This window comes from Dendrobates tinctorius, unplaced genomic scaffold (genome assembly GCF_039654945.1).
Source record: "Dendrobates tinctorius isolate UK_male_01 unplaced genomic scaffold, ASM3965494v1 ptg000003l, whole genome shotgun sequence".
NCBI lineage: Eukaryota > Metazoa > Chordata > Amphibia > Anura > Dendrobatidae > Dendrobates > Dendrobates tinctorius.
Genome location: NW_027361671.1, coordinates 85,308,035 through 85,321,258, shown reverse-complemented (window position 1 = coordinate 85,321,258; position 13,224 = coordinate 85,308,035). Strand labels below are relative to the sequence as shown.

Sequence of the window (13,224 nt, the reverse complement as noted above, 5' to 3'; positions counted from 1 at the left end):
TACTAGAGAAGAGAGAGAGAGGATTCAAAAAGATTTAAATAAACTGGAGAAGTGGGCAGTAACTAACAGAATGGTTTTTAACAGGGAGAAATGCAAAGTACTACATCTGGGCAATAAAAATGAAAAAAGCATATATAGAATGGGAGGAATAGGGCTAAGTGACAGCACATGTGAAAAAGACTTGGGTATACTAATAGATCACAGACTGAATATGAGTCAACAGTGTGATGCAGCAGCAAAAAAGGCAAATGCAGTTCTAGGATGTATTAACAGAAGCATACAGTCTAGATCACGTGAAGTCATTATTTCCCTCTACTCCTCTTTGGTCAGACCTCATCTGGAATATTGTGTCCAGTTTTGGGCACCACATTTTAAAAAAGACATCAACAAACTGGAGCAAGTTCAGAAAAGAGCGACCAGAATGGTGACCGGTCTGCAAACCCTGTCTTATGAGGAAAGGTTGCAGGATTTGGGAATGTTTAGTTTGCAAAAGAGAAGACTGAGAGGAGACTTAATTGCTGTCTACAAATATCTAAAGGGCTGTCACATTGTAGAAGGATCAACTTTATTCTCATTTGCACAAGGAAAGACTAGAAGCAATGGGATGAAACTGAATGGGAGGAGACACAGATTAGATATTAGAAAAAACTTTTTGACAGTTAGAGTGATCAATGAGTGGAACAGGCTGCCACGAGAAGTGGTGAGTTCTCCTTCAATGGAAGTCTTCAAACAGAGGCTGGACAGACATCTGACTGGGATGATTTAGCGAATCCTGCTTTGAGCAGGGGGTTGGACCAGATGGCCCAGGAGGTCCCTCCCAACTCTACGATTCTATGATTCTTACGTTCCGTACTTGACTTTTCCCTTCTATGGAAGCTCAGGCTTCAGTTCAACGTCCTTCTCCTTCTTTCCTTTCCCGTGCCAGCTGGCTCAGATCACTGAGGCAGCTGCAGCACTCCTTCCTCCATCCCTCTTCCAGGGATCCCCACTCCACCCGAGTGGCTTCCTCTCACTGACCTCCTGTCAGACTGACCTGTAATCCTAAACCATCCCGCTCATATATATATTCTGATCTCCACCCACCTCCCAGCACGTCTAGTGTTCCAAGCAGGGAACCACCAAAGGTGCTCTGCTTCTCTCTAAGCAAGGAGCCGCAATGTGGTTTTGCTGAACTACTCTATTGTGTGGGGTGCGAGTGTTGGAGTGTGGTCAGGAGCCTCCACCTTACCTGGATGGTGGGGCACCACACCTTAGGAGAAGGTGCAGTACCTCTGTGGCGACTGAGCCTCAGGGGCGTCACACATACAAGGTCCAAAGGGGCAGTGAAGGTGGTGCCCAAGGTCCCTACGGGTGATGTTATTTGCTGGAGGTGTCACGGCCCAGGACATATAGCCGCCCCTTCTCCCCTGACCCCTAAGCATATGGACTGCAGCATAGGATGCTGTTGTTCTTATTATGCATATCTGGCCTGCAGTGTGAACTCTCCACCCAGCGAGGGACCTTAAGCGTGTCCCGTGAAGGTTCACGAATGGGCTGGAGGTAACGGCACTGCTAGACTCCGGGAGTCTGGTGACCCCTGTGAGGACCACCCTTCCTCTCCAACTGATCACGGGGGAAAAAAGTCAGCGTTCGGTGCATACATGGTGATGCTAACAACCCTATGGCCAGCGAGGACATTGAAATGGCCCACGGTACTGAGTCCCATGAGGTCAGCGTCATTCTGGACTTGTTGCACCCTATTATTATAGACTGGGACCTTTTTTATTTTGGGATCTGTGGGGGAAGAGTTCTGAGTTTGAGGCAGACGGATTTCCCTTTTGTGTCCTTGTGGGGGATGAGGAGGAAGTGTCCCCTGATTCTGACATTTCAGAGATAGACGTTGCGAAGATCTAGAGTTGTGGGTGTTAGTAATCACCTAGGCAGGTTAACGATGCAACAAGTTTTATTTGTATCCATACAAGCATTTCAGTAAGTCCAGGTAGATGACCCCAATGTAATGCCCCCAGTCCACGGGATCAGCAACAAGTCAGTAAAAATAGTCCATGGGATAATTCCTAGGGGAATATAGATCTCACGACCGAAGCCCGAGAAAACTTAGTTCCAAGTTCGATAGTCCATTCATGGGTTCCAGGAGCGGCCTTAACTCTGCTCCTTTCGCTTCAGATCCCCAGACACAACTGCACTCCCCATCAAGTCTCTCAACTCTACTTCCAACCCCTTTCACCAATGTACATTTAATTCACACCCAGTGAAGTCTCCGGCCAGTCTGGAGTGGTATGAACCCAAGTGGCCCCCCTGCCGAGAGAAAGAAAGGCACATATTCCCCCACCAGATAAGGTCATTGCATGTAAATACAACATAAATTGAGGTAACTAGTCATCTGTGCTGGGAAAGTATTTTCAGTTCCTCACAGACGTGACTAGTGAGACTTTTGGGTCTGCCCAACATAGGGACCTAAGTCTGAAGGGAGCCTTTAATAATGTCACCATCATAAATGGGGTTGCACAGGAGTCAGGGGCTGGCACAAGGTTTCCCTATTTTATGATGAGTGGGGAGTTGTAGTATTGGGTCACGAAAATGAGGGAAAAGCAGGTGGAACAGTTAATAGTGCTGGGCCCCTATAGACTGAAGGTGTTGGACATGGCCCATTCACACATATTGAGGGGACATCTAGGAGTGTAAAAAAGGTAGGAATGGATCGTGCAGAGGTTCTATTGGCCCGGGTGTCACCAGGACATATTAAACTATTGCAGGTCCTGCCCCACGTATCAGATAACTGCCCCCACCTCTCATTTTCAAAGTCTCCTCATGCCATTGCCCATTATTGAAGTGCCGTTCGAGAGAATTGCTATGGACTTGGTCAGTCCCCTGGTTAAATCTGCTCGTGGGCATCGGTATATATTGATCATCCTGGACTATGTCACACACTATCCTGAGGCAATTGCACTGAGAAACTCCTTTGAGAAGAGTATATCCTGCGAATTGGTCCATGTATTTTCCCGGACATGTGTACCGAAGGAGATTCTGATCGACCATGGAACACCTTTTATGAGTAATATTATAAAGGCATTATGCAAGGTCCGGCAAATCTCTCAGTTGAGGACTACATTGCACCATCCTCAGACATTTGGTCTCGTCGAAAGGTTTAATAAAACACTGGAGAGCATGCTGAGGAAAGCCATAGAAAAAGACGGTAGAGACTGGGACTGTCTTTTACCATATCTGCTGTTCGCCGTCCATGAGGTTCTAGAGGCCTCTACGAGTGGGCGATCTGGAAGTCACAACTCATTGTAAGTCTGTGAGAGCCAGAATGAGGACAGAATGAGGACAGAAGTCCCATAGACTTACACTGAGAGCTTGTGACTGTTACCTCTGACTTCTAAGTCTGACGTTGCAGTCACAAGATGGCGGCATGGTAATGGAGCGGCGCCCAGAAGAGCTGAAAATGGGTCTGTTAAGCATAATACTAGGGCAGGGAGCTTGCATTAGTGGTATCACTTCCAGCCATGAAATAACAAAACGCTGGAGTGGTGCTTTCTTAATCCCTTTGCACACCCTGACATAACTTTACACCACAGGTTCTGAACCCGCACCATGGATGAATGGCTACAGAGAGAAAATAACATTGTATTCTCCCTGGAGCTGCTCGCTTCCAGTCATCAGGGCGGTGCAAGCAGTGGTTACAGTCACCATTCAGTATGCTGTGAGTGTGCGGCACTCATTCCCCATGCTCCCTGTGTAGTGAGGGGTGACTGTTACAGCCCACTGCACCGATGAGCGGAAGCAAGCAGATTCAGGGAGAATATGACTTCATTTTCTACCTGTAGCCGCTGTTCTGCAAACCTCTTCCAAATGGTATTCACCTCACCTGCAGATAATTGCCACTATGGTTGTAGGTAAATATAGTCTTTTTTTTCTAACAGTTTTCTTCAAAAATCCTTCATAAATAAGTGTCAGAAACTGCTTCAAAAACATGTTGCCTTTTTCTGTGTATTTTTACACTATGCAGACGACAGTGAGAGACAACCTATTGAAATGAATGGGCACTATATAATACCTAATATACCCTGTGGAGGTTCTTCGGGAAAATCAAACGCTTTCTGACAGGTTTCCCAGCGGATCGCTGCTGATCGCTGCAGGTTCAAGCAGAGATACAATGTACCACCTGCGTATTGTCAGGAGACCATTCCTGCTAGTGCTGAATGTTCAACCCAGAATGCCCCTGAAAAATCTATTTACATGCAAAAATTTGCCACCCACATTTAATCCAATGACTTAGGCTGGTTTCACACTAGCGTTTTTTAGCGCAGCGCTTCGTGCGCATCCATGCGCATGCGTCCTGCGCCCCTATCGTTAATATGGGGGCGCACGGTCTAGCGTATGCACGCGATCGTATGCGTTTTCGTGCGCATGCGTTTTTTTTGTAGTGTGCGCCTAGGCGCGCCGGACACAACCTGTTGCATGTTTGGTCTGTCCGACCTGTCTCAAAAAAACACATGCGCATGCTTGCACACGGAATGCTGCAAAATAACACGTTACAGCCTATGGGAACGCAGGCGTGCGCATGGACATGCACACGCCTGCGTTTAAAATCGCATGCGTTTTAAGAGTTAGCATGGCTAGAAACTGCTTAAAACACATGCGCCTAAAAAAAGCAAACGCATGCAAAACCCATGATGCGTTTTTTGCATGCGATTCTATTGCGCACGAAGCACAGCACTAAAAAACACTAGTGTGAAACTAGCCGTAGGAAGCTGAGTTATGTTTGAGGAGGTATTTTTGCATTGTGTGATCATCTCGATAGTGTCCGTGTGATGGGAACATTTCTGTCAGTATATATTTGGAACGGTTTGAAAAAATGAGGAGTACCAGACTAATTTGGGTTATGAAGAGTCCTAAAATATGTAACATGTATTGATGAGCGAACGTGCTCTGATAAGGTGTTATGTGAGCATGCTCGTGTGTTATGTGAGCATGCTCATGTGCTAATCGATTGTCTTCAACATGCTCGAAAAATATGTTCTAGTTCCGCTGCTGTTTGACAGCAACACATGCAGGGGTTTCCTGTTTGTTAGACAATCCATGCATGTGTTGCACCTGTCGAACAGCTACGAGACATGTGAGGGGCCTCGAGAATATTTTTTGAGCACGCGGAAGACACTCCGTTAGCACACGAGCATGCTCAGATAGCGCCTTTTCTGAGCATGTTCACTTATCACTAGTGACTTGTTTTCATAAAATAATTTTTTTTATATATTTTTTTTTCAAAGTCCATCTTGACTGTGAGTGAATGAGTTTTGTCTTTATGGGAGCATTGCTGTTCTCTGATTGCACCTTGTTTTATTCACAGAAATACAGGAGTGTAACATATTCGCCAACCAATGGCCGTCTTTCCAGTGCCGCAGGCCTCATTTTATCAGCTTTTAATCTGTGTAGCGGGATCTGTACTGGAGATTAATGGAGGGACGGAACAATGTATTGCATCCTAAGCATTAGCCGAGTCAGCATTTCGTGGCTTTCTGAGAGTAAACACTTTAAAGCTTCATTAGGGCTGGTCTGCATGCAAAATGGTTTGAGGTGGAAAAAGCGCTTTGTTTGCTGTTTGGGGAATTCATTAATTCTGCTGTCCTAGAGTCTGACTGTCACTATTCTCAGTATCTATGCCACTAAACATAAGGCTTTTTATGCATGGCGGGACATTGGCAGCCGCTCACAGCCAGGCATACTGAGGATGATCGCTAGGGTTTTGTCCTTTTCTTGGAAGTATCACAGTGAAACCAGGGATTTACGAGACCAAAAAACAATTAGAAAAAACCCAATGCTTTTGTTATATGAACCATGCTACTGCTGGAAGTGCGGAACCACTGAACATGAATAATAAATACACAGAGATTATATAGAAGGACTCGCAATAATTGCTTTTATACCCATTTCACCAGTGTAAAGCCTACAGAAAGTCATTTATCAACAGGGTGACGTTTTTAGATATTGTGTCCTTCCTCTGTAAAAAGATCTTTACACTGTAGGGTGTACAGATAAGCGGTAATTAATGGGAAGTAATACCGTTTGGTTTAAAAGTCCTAAACAGGTTTTATTTTTATACTTTGCACAATTTCTTGTACACTATAAAAAAATGTAATAAAACCGAGCTGTGAAGAATGGGACTAAGGATAAAGCTCCTTGAACCATACTGAGCCATTAAAACTCCAGTCACATAGTGCAACTATTGTGTGACTTCGATCTGTTGCCTCGTTCGTCCTCCGTCTTCTGTGAAGAGTGTAATAAATTGTAATGAGTCTTTTGTTGACTATTTGAAATAGGAACAATGGCCCACAAAGAATAAAAAGTGTTTTTGCATGATATAAAGTCATGTTATACCGGTAGGATACGCCATCACTTTATGATCCATGGTGGTCCGAACTTTGGGTCCCCTATGAATGCTGAAAATGAAAGAGGTGCAAATGCTGAGGTGGTGCTGCAGTCCCTGTAACATTGCCCATCCGCAACAGCAGTGCTCCCTGATAGGTCAACCCTGTGGATATGCCATAAATCTCCCTAATGGGTCAACCCTGTGGATATGCCATAAATCTCCCTAATGGGTCAACCCTGTGGATATGCCATAAATGTCCCTGATGGGACAATCCTGTGGATATGCCATAAATGTCCCTGATGGGTGAACCCTGTGGATATGCCATAAATGTCCCTAATGGGTCAACCCTGTGGATATGCCATAAATGTCCCTGATGGGTCAACCCTGTAGATATGCCATAAATGTCCCTAATGGGTCAGCCCTGTAGATATGCCATAAATGTCCCCAATGGGTCAACCCTGTGGATATGCCATAAATGTCCCTGATGGGTCAACCCTGTGGATATGCCATAAATGTCCCTGATGGGTCAACCCTGTGGATATGCCATAAATGTCCCTGATGGGTCAACCCTGTAGATATGCCATAAATGTCCCTAATGGGTCAACCCTGTGGATATGCCATAAATGTCCCCAATGGGTCAACCCTGTGGATATGCCATAAATGTCCCTGATGGGTCAACCCTGTGGATATGCCATAAATGTCCCTAATGGGACAACCCTATCCATATGCCCCTGATGGGACAATCCTGTCGATATGCCATACATATCCCAGATGTGGACTACCACTTTAAATACATCTCTTAAACCGAATGAGGTGTAATTTTTTGTAAATAAATGTATGAATGTAGTTACAGTCTTTGCTGAAAGTTTTCCCACCTGATCTTAAAATTAACTTTTATGTGTTAAGCTACAGAAATTTTCAGAAAAGGATCATTTAGTAATTCTGACATGAATTCTTAAAGTAAGTACCGTAAATCAGCCTCGTGAGGTCTAAGAGATCTGTGAAATCTGGTGACAGACTTGAAGTTAGTGAGGTGCACCTGTCTTGTATATGATGCTGGGTGAATTATTTCATACTATGCACCTTATGATTATAATAGGACCTGAATATGTGTCCGGAAATAAGATTTCTTTTCTATCATTTTGATATTTGAGCGTTCTCTCTTAGGTTGATGTTAGCTGCTTATTGTAACATTTAATGCCAAACTATTGATTGAAATGTGAACTTTCTCTTTGTAGATGACTCTGGGGATGAGGAACCAAGTTCACAGTCTGACAAGAGCGAGCTGCACACCTCGCTGAAGTCTCTGACCAGTAAGCTAGATGACCTCAGTACATGCAACGACCTGATCGCTAAGCATGGAGCAGCACTGCAGCGCTCCCTGAGTGAGCTGGAGAGCCTAAAATTGGCGTCAGAAAGCAGCGAGAAGATCAAATCTGTTAATGAAAGGGCCACTCTCTTCAGGATCACTTCAAATGCGATGATCAATGTGAGTCTGGTATAAACTCTGTTTTGTTTTAATAGTGTATGACCCTTGATTGTACAGTGGCTTGTTCACTCTCTGACATTTTTCTAGTTTTGCTACCTCACAACCTGGAACTTCGCTGTTTTTTTTTTTTTTTTTTTGAGGTTTTGCATCAGTTCATCTAAAGAACATGCCTACAACTGTGAACATTTAGTTTTCTATTTTTTTTCTGAAGCGAACAACAAATAGGACAAAATTAGTGAAAACTTCAGTATGAATAACTAATCATCCCCCTAAAGTCAGTACTTTGTAGAGCCTCTTTTTGCAGCAATTACAGCTGCAAGTCTCTTTAACTAAGTCTCTGAACTTTACAGAGGGAAAGCCAGCGACTGGGGGCCGATGTTTATAGCCTGGGAAGGGGTTAATACCCATGGATCTTCCCAGGCTATGAATATCAGCCCGCTGCTGTCTGCATAGCCTTTACTGGCTATTAAAATAGGGGGACCCCCTCCCCCCAAAAAAATGACATGGGGTCCCCCTATAATAAATAGCTAGAAAGGCTATGCAGACAGCTGCGGGCTGACATTCATAGCCTAGGAAGGGGCCATGGATATGGCCCCCCCCCGGCTACAAACACCAGCACACAGCCGCCCCAAAAATGTTGCATCTGTAAGATGCGCCAATTCTGGCACTTGGCCTCTCTCTTCCCACTGCCGTGTAGTGGTGGCATATGGGGGAAATAAGGGGTTAATGTCATCTTTGTATGTCTATGGTGTCTTTGATTGAGTCTATGGTAAATTTATGGTGCGGCGACGGAGCGTCACCGCATTGTAAACAGACATGCCGCGCTCTGAAAAGACGCGCCTCATGTCCGTTTACAGGGGTCTGCCGACTGCGTCTTTTAATGCATAGTGGAGACTGGATTTCATGAAATCCACTCCACTATGCTGTAACATCTGGTCGCTGCGTGTTTGATGCTGCAGCTGTACGCAGCGTCAAACACGCAGCGTTTCCTGACTGTGGAAACATACCCTTACTGCTGGGATTACCCATTCCTCAAAGCAAAACATCTTCAGCGCCTTCAAGTTAGAAGGTTTCCTCTGGTGAACAGCAATCTTCAACTCTGACCACAGATTCTCAATTGGATTAAGATCTTGGCTTTGATTAAATCATGCCAAAACATTTACACGTTTCCCCTTAAACCACTCGAGTGTTGCTTTAGCAGTATGGTTTGGGTCATTGTCTTTTTGGAAGGTGAATCTCCATTCTAGTCTCAATTCACTGACAGACTGAAACAGGTTTTGCTCAAGAATATCCCTGTATATTTCGTACCATCCATCCTCCCTTCTACTCGAACAATTTTCCTTGTCCCTTCTGCCGAAAAACCTCCCTACAGCGTGATGCTGCCACCACTATGTTTCACTGTGGGGATGATGTTTTTGGGTGATGAGCTGTGTTGGTTTGGCACCAGACACACCATTTAACTTGGTAGCCACAAAGTGTAATTTTGTCATCTGACCACAGCACCTTCCACCATACATTTAGGGAGTCTCCCACATGTCTTTTTGGCAAACTCAAAACAAACCTTACAATCTTTGTTACCTTTTGTCTCTTTGTTGTCTCTCTGATTAATGCTCTTTCTTGGCCGGTTTATTGTTATGTTCTTTCCTTTTGATGATAGTGGATTTGATTGCTCCTTCGGGGGATCATCAGAGATTGGGATATTTGTTATAACCCAACCCCGACTTGTACTTCTCAACAACTTTGTCCCTGACTTGTTTGGAGATCTCTTTGGTCTTCATGGTGTTGTTTGGTTAGTGGTGCCTCTTGCTTAATGATGTTGCAGCCTCTGTGGCCTTTCAGAAAAGGTGTGTATACTAACAGACCAAGGGGACACTTACTGTAGACTGCACATGGGTGGACTTCCTTTCGCTAACCATGTGACTTATGAAGGTAATTGCTTGCACCAGAATTTTTTAGGACCTTCATCGCAAATTGAGTAAAATTGCAAAGTGCTTGGAAATTTGGGAGTTGTAACTTTACATTATTGCGTGGCCAGTTACCTCGGCAAGAAGCACGTGGCTTACAAAGGATCTATGCTTTAGAACCTGCTCGGACCAATTTGTGGCAGGGTGGGTTACTGATCTGTCCGGCTTCAGCCCATCTATACTTCCCCTACGCTGCAGAGGGAAAGTTGTCTGTGATGGTCACATGGGAGAGCGCCCGCTTCAGACAAGACCATCTTCAGGCAAAACAGGAAGCTGGGGTTCGGGAGCGATGAGCACTTGAAGCTGTATCTTGAGACAACCCCTTTACTAGGATCAGGGAGTGGAGTTTGGGCCCTTTCACACTGCGTTCTATCTAAAGAAAAAAAAAAGTGGCCCCATTGGGGCTTTTGTCCAGACCCACCGCAAAACAGGTTTGGGACGTGTGCGTTGACGGGGCCTTTGAATATAGTGATTACAGTGTGCTCTGTTGTAAATAATTTAGGCCATACATCCCTATCGGAGGCAGACACCAAGACAGCAGAAGGGGCCACTGAATGCGGGAAAGAGCATAGTGTGAGAGGGCCATAATAAATCACTGTAAGATCAGACTGCACATGTCTGTATAGCATCTCTATCCACAAACTAATGGCTGTTTGCAAAGATTTTTTTATTTTCTTTTAGTTGAATTGGAGCATTGTAGGAGTTGTCCAGGCTGAAATGAAAAGTCTGCAGTGACTCTATGTGACTGCAGACTGCTGAATTGGGACAGTGTGCGATGTGCAAGCTGTCACGATTCCCCATGCGAATGGGCAGTTACCTGACCATATACCGTAGATTCAGTCACATGACCACCCACATGGGAACACAGGTGAATAGTGACAGTGTGAACATTGCATGCACTCGTCTCTGCTGTATATCGGATGCAACTCATCTATTAGGGTCTCAAAAAAATAGGATCACCTATGGATCAGCTGTAAAGCATCTAATTTTTCCGGATACATTGCAATCCTGTCCCTCGGAAACTGCTTTTATTTTGTAATTTATCTGCTGATGTACTGTATAAAAACAGATGCCATATTGATGGCATACAGATAAAAAAAAAAGGCATTTGTTTTTTTTCTGGACAGTTTTTTTTTCTACACCCATGTGAATTCAGTCGTAGGATGTACTTTCTGCTGCAGATGTAGAACTTGAGGTTCCTTAATAGTATTTCACAGTTTAGGAAATGGTGTAACATATATACTATGCTAGTTAGGAAAGGGGCGGTTGTTTGTGGGTGCAGATTTCCATGTGTTGGTGAATAGTGGAGCTGAAACATACATTATAATACTTTAGACTTTAGAGTTAATGAATAGATGGAAAGCAAGATATGAGACAAACACAGAGATGGTGAAAAAGAGAAATGGGAGAGAAGTAAGAAACAAGTACGGTAAGTAATAATTTATATAATCTGCAGAGCGTATTGTTTTGGATCAGCAGCCCGTGCTATATCTATCCCAATGGCTTGTGGTGTAATCTGATTATTTATATATATATATTTATTAGGCCTATGGAATATAATAGCTACTGCTCAGCCGTGTCACTGTGCATGGAGTGGCCTCACTACATGTATAAAATCAGTTGGTATTTACCCTCCCCAGGTCCAGCTTTGTGTCTATGCCTCTGCCTCAGTGATTGTTTACCAGCTACAGTGGAGATGACACATCAACAGCACACATGACCACTGCAGACAATCACTGAGCTCAGCAGCTCCGTGGATGTAGAGAAAAAACACATTAAGGGAAACTGACTGATTTCTCCTGATAACAAAAACATTTATTGAAATTAGAGAGAGAGTAAAAAGTAACATTTCTATCCTCTACTAATATAGCCTTAACCAGTTATATACTTAAAATTGTATAATAATGATTTCAATGGAATACCTGGCTTCAGAACAGCACGGTATGACATCTGTACTGTTCTGAACGTATGCCAAGATAATTGGCGCCTTTGTAGACCAGATAACTCTTTGTACTGTGAAGAACCTTGAAAAGCTCCTGTCCTCAGCATAGATCGGGATTTTTATCTTGGTTGAAGTTAGTATTATAACTTTAGGGGCCACTGTATATAAGTGCATATAATTTATCCTTTATTTTCTCTTATCCAGACTAGACGAGACAATATAAATACATGATCTAATTCCATGTTATAAAAAATATAATAAAAGAGAGACATTATTGCAGTAACGATATGGAAGAGGAAAAGAGACAAGGCCATGGTCGCTAGAATAAAAATTTAAATTGCTTGCACACTGTGGAAATAAAGTTTATATATATATAAACTGTTGCTTACTAAAACTTTTCAAAGCATTCAAAGTTTATATTAGTTAAGATTAGTTTAATTTAAGGTCCCCATACACATGAGACAAGTTTGGAATGATGAACGATCAAAGATAATGTCACGAGTTTACCTCAACAGAGAGGAGCCAGAAGACAGCAGCATCTGATTTCTCCTACTAATTAGAAGCACTTCACCTTCATATTAAACAGTGTAAATTTATCTTAGCAGTGCAGGGGTTAATCTGCTAAGTTGAGAGCTCCTGGAAGCTTTCCTGCATTAAGGCTCTCAGCTGTGCACTATTAGCCACTCCCATCTACTATATAATCTGGGCACTCATTGTCACAGATAGCTTTTGCTTGCATGGCTGGAGGTTGTTGGGTATTATTGGAGAAGGCGTTTGGTGGATTTATCTGTGACTGTTGCCAGGTTTTCAGTGTGTGATAATTCACTTTCTTCTGCTACTTTGGTTTAACCCCATCCTCCACTCCCTGGTGTTTTACCTTTGTTGTTTATGTATGTATATTTGTATGATTGTTATTTTCCTTTATCCTTATTCGCATTAACTTGTTAGTCTGGTTGTTGTATTACTGTACACTACTACTCCCTTCTTGCCTGGGTGGGGGAAGGGTACAGACTGATGGCGGATTCAGAAGCTACAGCAAGGTACGTGGCCCCAGCCTCTTCACCATGAGAAGTAATTTGGGGAACAGGGCGAGCTAGGACGACCCTAGTTTTAGGGACAAGTAAGGAGCCCCTGGTCCTGGGACACGCGACAACAGAGTTGTGACACATAAGTCAGACAAGCAAAAGAAACCCAAAACACTTCAGATTACGTTGCCCATGTTGGATTTTTACCTGATTGGCCTTTTAAACGATAATTCACATTCGTACGTCGGCCGTTGATCTAAACGAACAATCGATTTGCCAAGGAAGCCCACAATTGTTCATTATTGTTGAAATCGTCTCTTTTCATTGACTTTTATGTGTACGGAGACCTTTAGTTTAGATAAGATCACTTTAGAAAGTGAAGATTACTAGTGATGTTTTTAAAAGGGGCAACTGATGTTTTAAATATTTGTAGC

At 43.6% G+C, this 13,224-nt stretch overlaps 1 protein-coding gene across 1 annotated transcript in view; it reads left to right on the top strand.

The window, feature by feature from the left end:
- OSBP2 (oxysterol binding protein 2) overlaps positions 1–13,224 on the top strand; it is a 313,014-nt gene that overhangs the window by 172,069 nt on the left and 127,721 nt on the right. Inside the window, exon 3 of the mRNA XM_073558063.1 lies at positions 7,609–7,859. Within this exon, the coding sequence (XP_073414164.1) occupies positions 7,609–7,859 (251 nt within the window). The remainder of the gene's footprint in view (positions 1–7,608; positions 7,860–13,224) is intronic.